Source organism: Cimex lectularius, unplaced genomic scaffold (assembly GCF_000648675.2).
Source record: "Cimex lectularius strain Harlan isolate CLEC.00 unplaced genomic scaffold, Clec_2.1 scaffold257, whole genome shotgun sequence".
Classification (NCBI taxonomy): domain Eukaryota; kingdom Metazoa; phylum Arthropoda; class Insecta; order Hemiptera; family Cimicidae; genus Cimex; species Cimex lectularius.
The window spans coordinates 126,341-138,802 of NW_019392829.1; the positions used below are offsets into that span (position 1 = coordinate 126,341).

General features: G+C 32.8%; 1 protein-coding gene across 2 annotated transcripts; it reads right to left on the bottom strand.

Moving 5' to 3' along the window:
* Nucleotides 1-3,438: 3,438 nt before the first annotated feature.
* Nucleotides 3,439-10,396, bottom strand: LOC106668991 (zinc finger C4H2 domain-containing protein). 2 transcript variants are annotated; one of them, XM_014398220.2, is made up of 5 exons: nucleotides 10,101-10,396; nucleotides 4,917-5,088; nucleotides 4,680-4,858; nucleotides 4,383-4,589; nucleotides 3,439-4,329 (listed from the first exon to the last, which is right to left on the bottom strand). In XM_014398220.2, exons 1-5 carry the CDS (start codon nucleotides 10,163-10,165, stop codon nucleotides 4,200-4,202), a joined length of 753 nt encoding a protein of 250 aa, XP_014253706.1. In that variant the 5' UTR covers nucleotides 10,166-10,396; the 3' UTR covers nucleotides 3,439-4,199. The 2 variants fall into 2 exon arrangements, with proteins under 2 accessions (XP_014253706.1, XP_014253705.1); XM_014398219.2 differs by having other exon boundaries at nucleotides 4,674-4,858.
* Nucleotides 10,397-12,462: the final 2,066 nt, after the last annotated feature.

Sequence of the window (12,462 nt, forward strand, 5' to 3'; positions counted from 1 at the left end):
GCCTTATGTTTTTCAAAATAAAAATTTCGATGTGAAATCAATTGTTTTTATTTTAAAGTTAATTATACAGCACGACCGTTCGGTAAAGCTGGTTTAGCCTAATTGGACAGCCTGAAAATCTACAATTTTCTTTACATAAGGCAATTATCCGAAAAAAAGAAAGTCTAGAAACCTTTGGCAACATACTAGTTCAGTCATTGACAAACAAAATTACAGCAAACTTTTGCATACTTTGAAAAAAGGAATAAAACTATTTAATCAACACTCATATGAATCACATTTAAAAAGCTTGTCAACAGAGGATGAGAACAAATGTATACTGTGTCTTAGCGTTGGCTGAGCTCCTCTCAGGAACGATGATGGAACTTGGATTGTTTCCAATAAAGAAAAGTCTAAAAATTGTGAAACATCTCTCCAAGGTTCAAACCTCACAACTTAATTGATATTAAGTTCACTAATTTCGTGGTCTGCTTGACCAATTAATATATTAATATATATAAATCTGATGTTCAATATCAATTAATTAAGGTTTTTAGTTGAGATGAAAAAGTCAATGAGCAGATTAAAGGAGGGAAACTCAAAAGAAGGTGGGGTTGAGATGGGAAGTTAGTGTCCGAGTGGATCAAGGTCACGATAGCTCAAGTGGTAGAACAGCGGCGTATCTAGCTGAAGATCATGGGTTCGAATCCCGCTCGTGCCATTGACTTTTTTATCTCAACTAAAATCCTTAATTAATTGATATTGAACATCAGATTTACTTATGACACCTACACCTCTTCACCTGCCACCTAAACCATTAAGTCTAAAATTAGTATCACAAGAAATAATGACAGCTTCCATTAGAATTTCTCAAAACTATCAAAACAGTAGATACAGCAATTCTTATTAACACTATCAGCCCGATGGGCACTACTTGGAGCATGGTAGTGCAAGCCTAAGAACCCGGCGGCTGCCAGCTTGTGATGCCCCTCTCTTTATTTTCATTTGACCTTGGTAGGTCCAGGTTTTTGTGAATTCCCTTTGGTTTCTACACTTAGGTCTATTTGAGTGCCTGCTATTGACTTGTTCATCGTTACTAATCACCAGCTTCATTTTAGTGCGGAGTTTGACAAGTGCCACTTCATAGATTGTTAAAAATAAGTTTTCCAAAAAATAAAGCTAAATTTTCTTGTAATACAGCTTTCTTCATCTTATGGGACCACGGTAGCCGAGTGGTTAGCATGAGAGACTCTCGGCTCATCCCCCGCAAATATAAACACACATACAAGAAAAAAAAAACAGCTTTCATCATTATACCAACTTAAAAAAAAGCCCAAATAACTTTAAAAATTAGTTCAAAATAATTTAAAAATCGTCTTTTTGCTATATCTATTATGTATTTTATCCTAAATTGTGTTGTGCTATTTTAAAGATTATCTTGGGAATAAACAATTGTAGCAGTAATTTTCATTAGTGACAAAATCACACATTTATAATGTATGTATGTAAAGATATATTTAACTAAAATTATAACAGCATGGTAAATACTTTTTTAAATAAACTGACTGAACTATTCTGTTTATGTAAGTTATGCTGTTTAAGCTTTCAACTGTTTTATCTAATTTTATTATAAAAAATAGGTTTTATCAATTCTTGTTTCTTCTTGATGTCCTTAGCTTTTTTAGAAATAAGAAACTTCACTGAGTGAAAAAAGTTTAAATGAGTATAAGATTTGAAAAATATGACCGATCAAGAAATTTATAGTTATAATGCTGTTGATGATTTTGAACTAGTTAGTGAGTTAGACGAAGATGATGATGAGCAACATTATGCTCATAAGACTAAAAATATTTCAACAGTTAGTAACTACAAAAATATATAATTTTATTTTTCTTCAGTTAATAAGTTTTGTACATTGAAAAATATGTAATATTTTTTGACATTCCTAATTTTAACATTTTTGTTAAATCATATATTGGTAGTTCTGTATGTGTACATAATATATTTATTCCAATAATTTTATATTTGTATTTTATATCGTATAAATTTTGCGTAATGTTATTGTTTTTATTAATTGTAATCTAGTTGTATTAAATTGTTTGTTTTATTACGAATATTTCAGTATGTTATTTCTATTATTATGTTTTTATTATTTGTTATTTTTGTTTACTACAATTATTTGTTTTACTAGTTGATTTATAATGTAAGTTTTATTAGAATGGTCCTATGCACAATCATTAACTTAATATGTTAAATTGTTTATATTATTTTTAATTGCCTATACAGGGTGTCCCAGTTCCTTCTGACGAAACTCAGGGAATCGATTCTACTCTTCATTTGGAGCAAAAAATGCTCAGGAGAAAATTTTAGGAAAGTTCCCTATTTTGAAAGTTCCCTAACCTCAGTAGAACGTGCAATCATGACCAAAATTTTAAATTTTGACATGTTCCAACTGATATTGGCTAACATTTTATATCATTCAGATTATTGCAAATAGATGTATCTTACAGCAAATTTAGCGTTCTTTCAAATGGTGTAATTGGATTTGTTATAGTCTCAACATTTTGGAAGTTGTAAGCGTTTTTATGTGTTTTTGTAACGTAGTGAAAAGTTGAAAAAAACCTAAATTGACGAATATCTTCAAAATAGAGAACTTTCCGAAAATTTTCTCCTGGGCATTTTTTGCTCCAAACGAAGAGTAGAATCGATTCCCTGAGTTTCGTCAGAAGGAACTGGGACACCCTGTATAATATTTTTATAGTATAAATATAAGTAAATTATATTATTTAAGCGCTAAATAAAAAAATTATCACAATTTCGAATTTTAATTTCAGTACCTACACATACCTTTTACCTTACTGTATTGATTTTGTATGTAGGACAGTATTTATCTACACAGAAAAGCAAACATTTGCCAATTTACAAAAATTTATTTAATGTTATTGAAGGATTGTCAAGGCAGCACCGATTTATTCAACATGGAGCCAGGTCTGGCCAACTAGTTGAAATGGGCTGGGATGCAGGTAGCCGATCGGCCTTGTTGAAAGTAGTTGAAACAATGTAGAATGTTTCTCACGATAGATTTTGTCTGATTTTAGTTGATCAACAAAATTTGACTCATGAGAATGCGCTTTGACAAAACATGAAAAAGACCCAAGCTACTGGGAAAATCCTCAATGTTTTATGCAAGGGTATGTAAGAAAGATTACGGAATTCAAGTAACAACATGAACTTCGTTTTAAAACCAAACAAACCTTTTCAAGTAGCAGTTGATTTTTCAACAACACCAAGAGATACCATTAAAGCATATTTGCTTGGAGTCATCGTTAGTGTATTACATATCAAGTTGCTTTTTATATTTACAAAGTAATATAACTGCTTAATAAAAATAAAAAAACAACAAAACTTAAGATTCTTCTCTCTTACGCTTTATTAATAAATTCCTCAGAGCAGAAGACATAAAAAAATCACTTTTATAATTATTACAACAAATAAAACCAGGTATTAAAAAAGTACAAAAAAATAAATAATAACTTAGGAAAATGACTAGGATTAGGAACAAGATAGTCCAGCAGTTTCTGCCTGCATACTACGAGCAAACAATAGTACCTGAGGACATGTGCCTTCCCCACTTTCAAATATTTTGTCACCTTACAATAAATTTTAACGCGATCGTTTTTTAGACTGACTTTTTAATATGGCAATATAAACAGAAAATAAGTCAGTCGAAACAACACTAAGCTCTCTCATTCTCAATTCAATTCTTTCATCAGTTTAATAAGTTACCAAAATGGACAACAAAAACAAGAGAAAAAGTTTTGTTTTTTATCATTCATTTTGATGGTATTTCTTAAATTTTGTAATGAGAAAATTAACAAGTGGATATTTCCCTTTTGATTTGTCTGGATTTATATTTAATAAATATAAATAATTAATAAAATGATTACTTAATGAAATCTTTTACTTAAATGCCTTTCAAAATGAATATAGGGGATAACATAAACTAACAACAAATTGTAAAAATTGATAACCAAAAAAAGAGAAAGCTGAATGTTACTGAACTCATTTTTGTAATTTACAAGATTATGAAAGAATCAAGTCTCTCTCCAGGTAACAATATTAACATTAACACTAGCAAACTATCATATAAAAGGAAATTAATTTTTGTAAAAACTTTTCACCAAAAGGAATAGCAAGTTTCAATTGCCTTTATCCCGTTTTCAGTCCTTCTTCTTTGGCTTTTTAGGATTTCTGCTCCTCGATTTGGCTTTACAAAGAGGGCAGATCGGAGCGTTTCGATGTATTTGCTGATGGCACGACAGACAGGATTTCATCGGAGGCGGCTGCTGCCTGTAATTGACAACGGTGTAACAATTATTGATAAACATTATAAGCGAACGAACCTAAACGTCGGCGGTGGTCCTGGTAAAGAGGGCAAAGGCGGATCAGGTGCCTTACTGGTGCTCGCGATAATTGGCATAGGCGGTGGTTGTAAAGGCGGCATGAAGGCTGAGGTCGAAGGGTGCGGGTGTAAAAAGCCGCTCATTGCAGCTACATCCGGTCTCCAAGTCTCTTTGTAAGTTTTTTCTGGATAACTTTTTGCGAACAAGCTAAAAAAGGAGAAATAAATAAAAAGGATATATATTACTATTAATAATTTAATCTGAACGATGAATTGGAAAATTTATACAGACACTAACTCTGGCGTAATTAAATCAGCCTCTTGCTCATGAAGCTCAGGCAATCTTTCAAGTCCTAAATAATCTCTACGCATTCTGTCAATGTCATCTTTTAATGGACGGTACTCTTCGTGTATCCTTTTTGCTCTATCTAAAGACCTAGTTCTCGCTTCTTCAGCTTTCTTAATCACATTTTCCATCTGGAAAAATTATCAAATGTAAGTCTTGCCAGACTGGCAGGTAAACCTTTTGACTTACAGCATTTATATCTGCATGAATTTGCCTTAGTTCTTCCACGTGTGACATCTTTTCTTGCATCAATAAATCCATTTCCTGTTTGTACTCTGTTAGGCATTTCTCTTCTTTTTCTTTGGCTTCGACCTCTTCTAAAATTTTAGCCTTCAGTTTTTCCAGTTCTATAGTTTTGGCTCTGAAACAAAACAACACACATAAAAATTGGAAAATTACTGTTTTGGAGATAGGGTCAAACTTGCAACTAAAATTACACTGTAAGTATTGAATTTTTATTATTTATTATTGAATATTCACATAAACTGTTAAGATTATTTTACACAAGATACACGACAAATAAACGGTAAAAAAAATAGTAAGACCAGCCAAAACCAACAAGTTGTAGAGCATCGGCGTATTTAGCCGAGGGTCGTGGGTTCGAATCCCGCTCGTGACACTGACTTTTTTTATCTCAACCAATACCTTATAAAAGATTACAATTAAGGATGTTATTAAAATAAAAGAAATGAAAATAAATAATTCAAGATCGAGCTGGATCAAGGTATGGTCTTGAAGAAAAAAAAAGTCAGTTGTTACTGCCAAGCTTTTGACCTATTCGGTCATCATCAAGGCCTTTATTAATTTCACATTATGAAAAACATATTTGAAAATTGATTTAACAATTGTTTCATAATGTGAAAATTGGGGACCGCGGTAGCCGAGTGGTTAGCATGAGAGACTCTCACGCCGCGGTCGTGGGTTCGATTCCCACCGTCGCCTCTGGCCCTTTTTTCACAATAGCCCCCCCCCCCAAATTTGAACACACATATACGAATTGTCACATGGCTAATATGCATAGTTCATAATGCAAAAAAAAAAAAAAAAAAAAACCAACATGAACACCTAAAAACATTTATGTTAAATATCTTTTATTTATGACTTTACATTCAACGATGTTGGGTTGTGGAATGTGCAGACATACAAGCATAATGCTCAATTCATTAATATGTCAACGTTTCAAATGGTTTTTCATTCTTTTTCAAGGCAACGCCTGAAATATGATATCTTACATTATTTTACATATATTACATTTGTTTTTACATCATTTTTATAGAATTTACTTTCTTAATACTAATTTTTAATACTATGTGAGCAATATAAAATGGAATTTACAAGTTTATTAAATTTTAAATTTTTCGACTAGACAATGGAGTAGATATTTTTTGTTCTTTAATATTGAAAGATTTTTTTTTACTGGAATAGGTAAGAAGGGTGGAGCCACATTTGCCCACTTTTTTCCGGTTTTTAAAACTGTAGCCATAATTTGTTTCCAAGTGGTAGTTCATCAGTTTCTTTTTCATGCCGATACTACTCTAATTAAGCATCAAGGGCTTTAATTTGATGCACTTTTTCAATAATTAATTCAATTTAACATTGCTCGTATAGTATTAAACATTAGTATTTTTATATGTTCGTTTTGCCTAATGTGCTCGACTGAAATGTACTAATAGATGTGACACACGAATACTTCGGACCTTCTAAAAATTAGTATTAAGAAATTACACTCTATAAAAATGATGTAAAAAAAATGTAATATATGTAAAATAATGTAAAAAATCATATTCCAGGCGTTGCCTTGAAAAAGAATTTCAAAAAAGAAAAAGAACCATTCGAAACGTTGGCAAATTAAAGAATTGAGCACTACGCTGTGTTTTCTGTATGACTGCACATCCCACAATCCAACATAGTTGTATGTTAGAGCAATACGCCTACATCAGACTGAAAAAACATTTCCAAGTGAATATTAGTTAAAAATGGACAACCTATTCTAAATTTTTTTAGATCTGCCTAACCTTACTGGGTTGGTCTGTCAGACACTTTTCAGCATTTAACCAATGACTAACACAATTGACACAAAATGGCAACAGCACACTTTTGGATGGTGTTTAATTTTTCTGGCCGCCCTAAACACAGTCTGATTTCAGCATTACCGAGCTCCTTATACTGGAATATGATGTAATGAATTGTAAAGGTTGCTTGTTAAGTACATTTCCTATTTCACAAGATGATTTTCCTTTGTTATACAGACTAACAAATCTTCCTTAGTGGACCGTGGTATTTCTGCATTGAAGGCTAATATCAGACTTACTAAGCAAAACATGATTGCTATTAAGATAATATCGTACAAGTGAACTTTAAAACAAAAGTATTTGCCTAAGTGTTAAGAAAAAATTTCTTTGCCTTTCAATTAACGTATTCAAAGTCATTATGGCCCCCTTATTTTGCTTGTTCTTTAATCACGTCATTAAATTAGTTGACCTTCCAATGCCATGTTATATGTGGGTGACATTGTCATTTTGAGTCGTGGAAAGAATATTAATTCTTTAATTACAAGAGCAAATTCACAATGCATTAAAAAAAATCACCGCTTGGCTCGTTAATAACAGTTTTAAACCAGCTCCCTCAAAATCAGTGGCAGCCATTTTCCGCAAAAGATCAATGCCGATTCAAATATTAAATAACTCAAACATCCCGTTTATCAACTTCTTTTGATACTTTGCAGTTACTCTTAATCTTCTTAGATAAATAAGCCTTAAGATTATACCACCCAATATTAATGTGCTATAGAATGGGGGGTGCAGGTTGAGTAAGGGCACGGGAGGGCGAACGAGATCTGCTCTGGGGTAACATTTGAGGGTGCAACCCACTCTCTTAATTTCGCATTTTAAGAAGTGACAGTATGGTCAGTAATACTGTCTTGTCTCCCTTGGCTGCAGTGTAGCATACACCCCTTACATCATTCCTTTTTTATTATAGCTAAAGTTAGGTTTATTATGCAAACAAATAACCTTTAAATTAAATCATGCTCAAAAGCCTTTAAATAATAATAGGGCGTCATAAAAAATATTATTCTTGCTAATTTAAAAATAATTTTGTTTCGACATATATATTTTTGTGTGTACATACTCAATGTACTATTCTATGGTTTGTTGCCATCTCGATTCAACACCAACTCATTTTGAACCTCATCTAGATAATTAAAAGTTTTCACTTGAAAATAGCCATGAAGCTAAACAGATGGTAGTCGGAGGGTGCTGAGTCTGGATTGTAAGCAGAGTGAGGGAGAAGCTAAATTCCATCCAATTCTGTAACTTTTTGTCTCATGTAGCAAAGTGTGTGCACGGATGTTATCTTGTTGAAACAAAACCCGATTTCTATTTACTAATCCCAAGCAACACTGGGTCAAACACCAAACATTTTGTTGTAACTGCTTACAATAAAGTTTTGAATCAATTGTACAACTTTCTAAAATAAACTTGTACTGAATTATGCCTTTGTAAATTCAAAATACAGAGAGCATTGTTTAGAACTAGTAGAGCTGCAGATTGCAATCTAACCATTGCTAGATGCTTTCCACAAGTTTTGGAGTCCATGATTTATGGTGGATCGGGAACTCCAAGCTTTCTTGCTGATTTTTGAGCACTTTTCATTGGGTCTCAGAGTCCCGCAAAGATTCCCTTATCAAAAGATGATTTTGTCCAGAACCCTCTTTCCTCTTGAGGCTGATATCGCCAGCTTCAAATTTCTTGAACCGTTTGCACATTGTTTGTTCAGAGAGAGGATCCTCTTCTCAAAACACCAAACGGGTTGTTTCGGCTATGGAAAACTTAAGTTTCCAATAATGGTGTATTATTGCCAAAATTTGAAATTTTACTCATGTTGCTTAACCAAACTTTAAGACAAAACTGAAGGCAAGATGAGATCTTTTTTTACACACTCATTTAGTATAGTCGACAGATTAAACTACCAAATCTAATTAGATTTGAAAAACAAATAAAGCCTTTAGGGGATTACAAGTTCCAAGAAAATGAAAATGGTAAATTTTTGTCTTTCACCCCGAAGGGTAGTCACTCCCCAATTGTACTGCCAATGGGTTCTATACATAAGGGAGTTCACCCACCCCGTTATGTGGGTGGTCTATTGACAGCTAGGTTTCAGTCCCAAATGTGTGCAAATTATAATCTAGCCTAATACTACTTAAATTGGATAATTCAGTCGCACAAATAAATACATTCATGCATTGCACTCATTCTGATTAGTCGGTGGAATACTGGATATTTCTTCACCTGTACACAGTATTAATAATCTAACCTAAATTAGGGTCATTGAGGTACTTTTATAAATATTCCATCTACCCTAAGCACACACACTGCTGGAGGGGTGTTGGTGACACTATATTTCACCATCAACGCTCATCACTCACACTATTAAATGAACACATTCAAACAAAACAAATAATGACAAAACACATAGAATATAACTAAATTCAGTAAAATACCCCCATGTCCTTTGAAAAACGGCACAGGGGGCCCAAAAACCGACTGCTGTGCTCACATTCTCTGTGCCAGGAGGCAATGATACACCTCTATTATGTGCGACATATCAAGCAACCTTCCTCTGCATAAGAGGAGTGTCAACCGCATATGACCAATCCTCAATGGGTGAGGACAATCCCTCATTTCCAGCTCAGGTTCTTTGAGGCCACCAATCAGTCGTGCTCTTTGCTCGCAAGAGCATCTCGGACAATCCGACCCACTGACGCTGCCTAAATAGTGGGATGTCACGCAGCCTTGACGGTATATACGTTACCCTCCAGGCTGAGGTGTCCAAGAACCCAGTCAACAACCACTGTTTTTCCAGGCACTCCAGCTCAATGTATTTCTCTAACAAAAGTACGATAAGAAGGTCCACAGAGAACCTGTCACGTACAGCCCAGACTACTTACAGAGTCAGTACATACAAAGAAGGCCAAGCTTGGTCCGTATCACCTCGAGAGCTCACCCTATTATATTAACATTTACAAAAATAATATTTTTATATCCAATGACCTACAATAAGAAATTTGGAGCTCCTATTTTGGCAAACCATTAGGTGTTTAGAGACCTTTTTCTTACTGAGTGTATAAAGAAGAAAAAATTCTTTATGATGGTCATGAAAAATGATGGTATGTGATATTATACTAGGAATTTTTTTAGGGTGTCTTGTGCTCCTGCCTTTTCCGTAATTAGCACTTTTGTAAGCAAATTTTTCTATTGTTTTGGTAAAATTTGAGAAAAAACGGTAGTTGTGTAGGGTTTTGGGTAAGCTGGCCGAAACTAGTTCCGAAGTAAATTATATATAAATGACAAACTTATGTATAAAAGGGCTCACCTAATTTCTTTCAGGGCGTGAAGTTTTGCCATTATGTTCCTCTGGTGTTCTTCCATGTTTAACATTGTAAAAGATTTTTTTTTTTAGTTTGTGTCAATTAAGAAAAAACAACCAGTCGATTCAAAATAAATGGGCCCGATTGTTTATCCTCCGAGTCATCATAGGGTGAACACAGTCCCGGCCCGGGTCCGTCAGTCTTTCCATGGGGTTGGTCCTCGCGGTTGGAAGCAGTCACAGTCACAGATTCACCCCTGCCGAGTGACGAGTTTCCACCCCTTGCTAACCTCGCAGCGGCGGCGAACGGGGCGAGTAAACAATAAACAGACTGCCAGTGTTGCACCACCCCTGCAACCCTTAATAATTCAAATAAGAACAATTTTTAAACGAATTTTCCGTGGACGTGTAAATTTGACTTTTTTCAGTAAGGGGTGATCCTGGAAAATTTATTTTCGGATTTTGTATTAATCAAAGTCCACCCAAAATCAAATCATTCGGCCAAGTGGTACAGGGGTGAAAATTTAGGGGTGGTGTTTCTCTTCCCACTACAAAATCTCTTTCAAAACAATATATTGGTCGAACAAAAATAATTCAGTTTTTGATTTTCAAAAAAAAACTGTAATTTAATAAATTAACGAAATAATTAACACAGTAACACTCTATACTGTGATTCAAAATATATGTATAATTATTTATTTACGGATCGAAATCCACTATAAAATAGTCATTTTACAATAACAAAAAATACAAATAATATATATAAAAGAATAAGGACATATATACATGGTAATATTATAAATGGTAAATATAAATATACAAAGAGTAAAAACTGAACAATAAAAAAAATGAAAGACATAATTATTAACCAAATAAGGCAAATGGAACAAAATAAAGCTGAAAGACAATTGAAACTACAATATTCANAGTTTTTGATTAAAAAAAAAAAAAAAAAACTGTAATTTAATAAATTAACGAAATAATTAACACAGTAACACTCTATACTGTGATTCAAAATATATGTATATTTATTTATTTACGGATCGAAATCCACTATAAAATAGTCATTTTACAATAACAAAAACTACAAATAATATATGTAAAAATACAAATAATATATATAAAAGAATAAGGACATATATACATGGTAATATTATAAATGGTAAATATAAATGATAAATATAAAAATACAAATAGTAAAAACTGAACAATAAAAAAAAATGAAAGACATAATTATTAACCAAATAAGGCAAATGGAACAAAATAAAGCTGAAAGACAATTGAAACTACAATATTCAGGTGTATATTTAATGAAAATAATGCTCTTTGTAAATATATAATAAGACTAGAGTGCGAGATACAGGTGAACCAGTATATGAAATAAATTTTGAACAGTATGAAATATAAAAGCATCCACTTTTTTGCAAATCAAATTGACTCTTTTGTAAACCAAATCCACCATTTTGCAAATTAAATTGCCACATTTGCTAAAATCTACCCTTTTGCAAATCAAATTTACTTTTTTGAAAATCAATCCACTCTTTTGCAAATCAAACTGACTCTTTTGTAAACTAAATCCACCCTTTTGCAAATTAAATTGCTGCTTTTGCTAAAAATCCACCATTTTGCAAACTAATTCCACTCTTTTGCAAATCAAATTGACTCTTTTGTAAACCAAATCCACCCTTTTGCAAATTGAATTGCCGCTTTTGCTAAAAATCCACCCATTTGCAAATTGAATCCACTTTTTTGCAAACCCAGTTGACCCTTTTGCAAATCAAATTCCACCCTTTTGTAAATTAAATTAACACTTTTGATAAAATCTACCCTTTTGCAAATCAAATACATTTTTTGTAAATCAAATTGACTCTTTTGCACACTAAATCAACCATTTTGCAACCCTTTTGCAAATCAAATTCCACCCTTTTGTAAATTAAATTAACACTTTTGATAAAATCTACCCTTTTGCAAATCAAATACATTTTTTGTAAATCAAATTGACTCTTTTGCACACTAAATCAACCATTTTGCAAATTAAATTGCCACATTTGCTAAAATCTACCCTTTTGCAAATCAAATTCCACCCTTTTGTAAATTAAATTAACACTTTTGCTAAAATCTACCCTTTTGCAAATCAAATTGACTCTTTTGTAAACCAAATCAACCCTTTTACAAATTAAATTGCCGCTTTTGCTAAAAATCCAGCATTTTGCAAACTTGAAATAAATTTTGAAAAGTATGAAATATAAAAGCATTCAACTAAACTAAGGTTGTAGGATATGGTTTTTCACATATTGCACAGAACTATGGAAGAAGTCAATGCTATTGCAGATGTTGTTACTCTTGATCATCATTCTGTGTAGAGGAG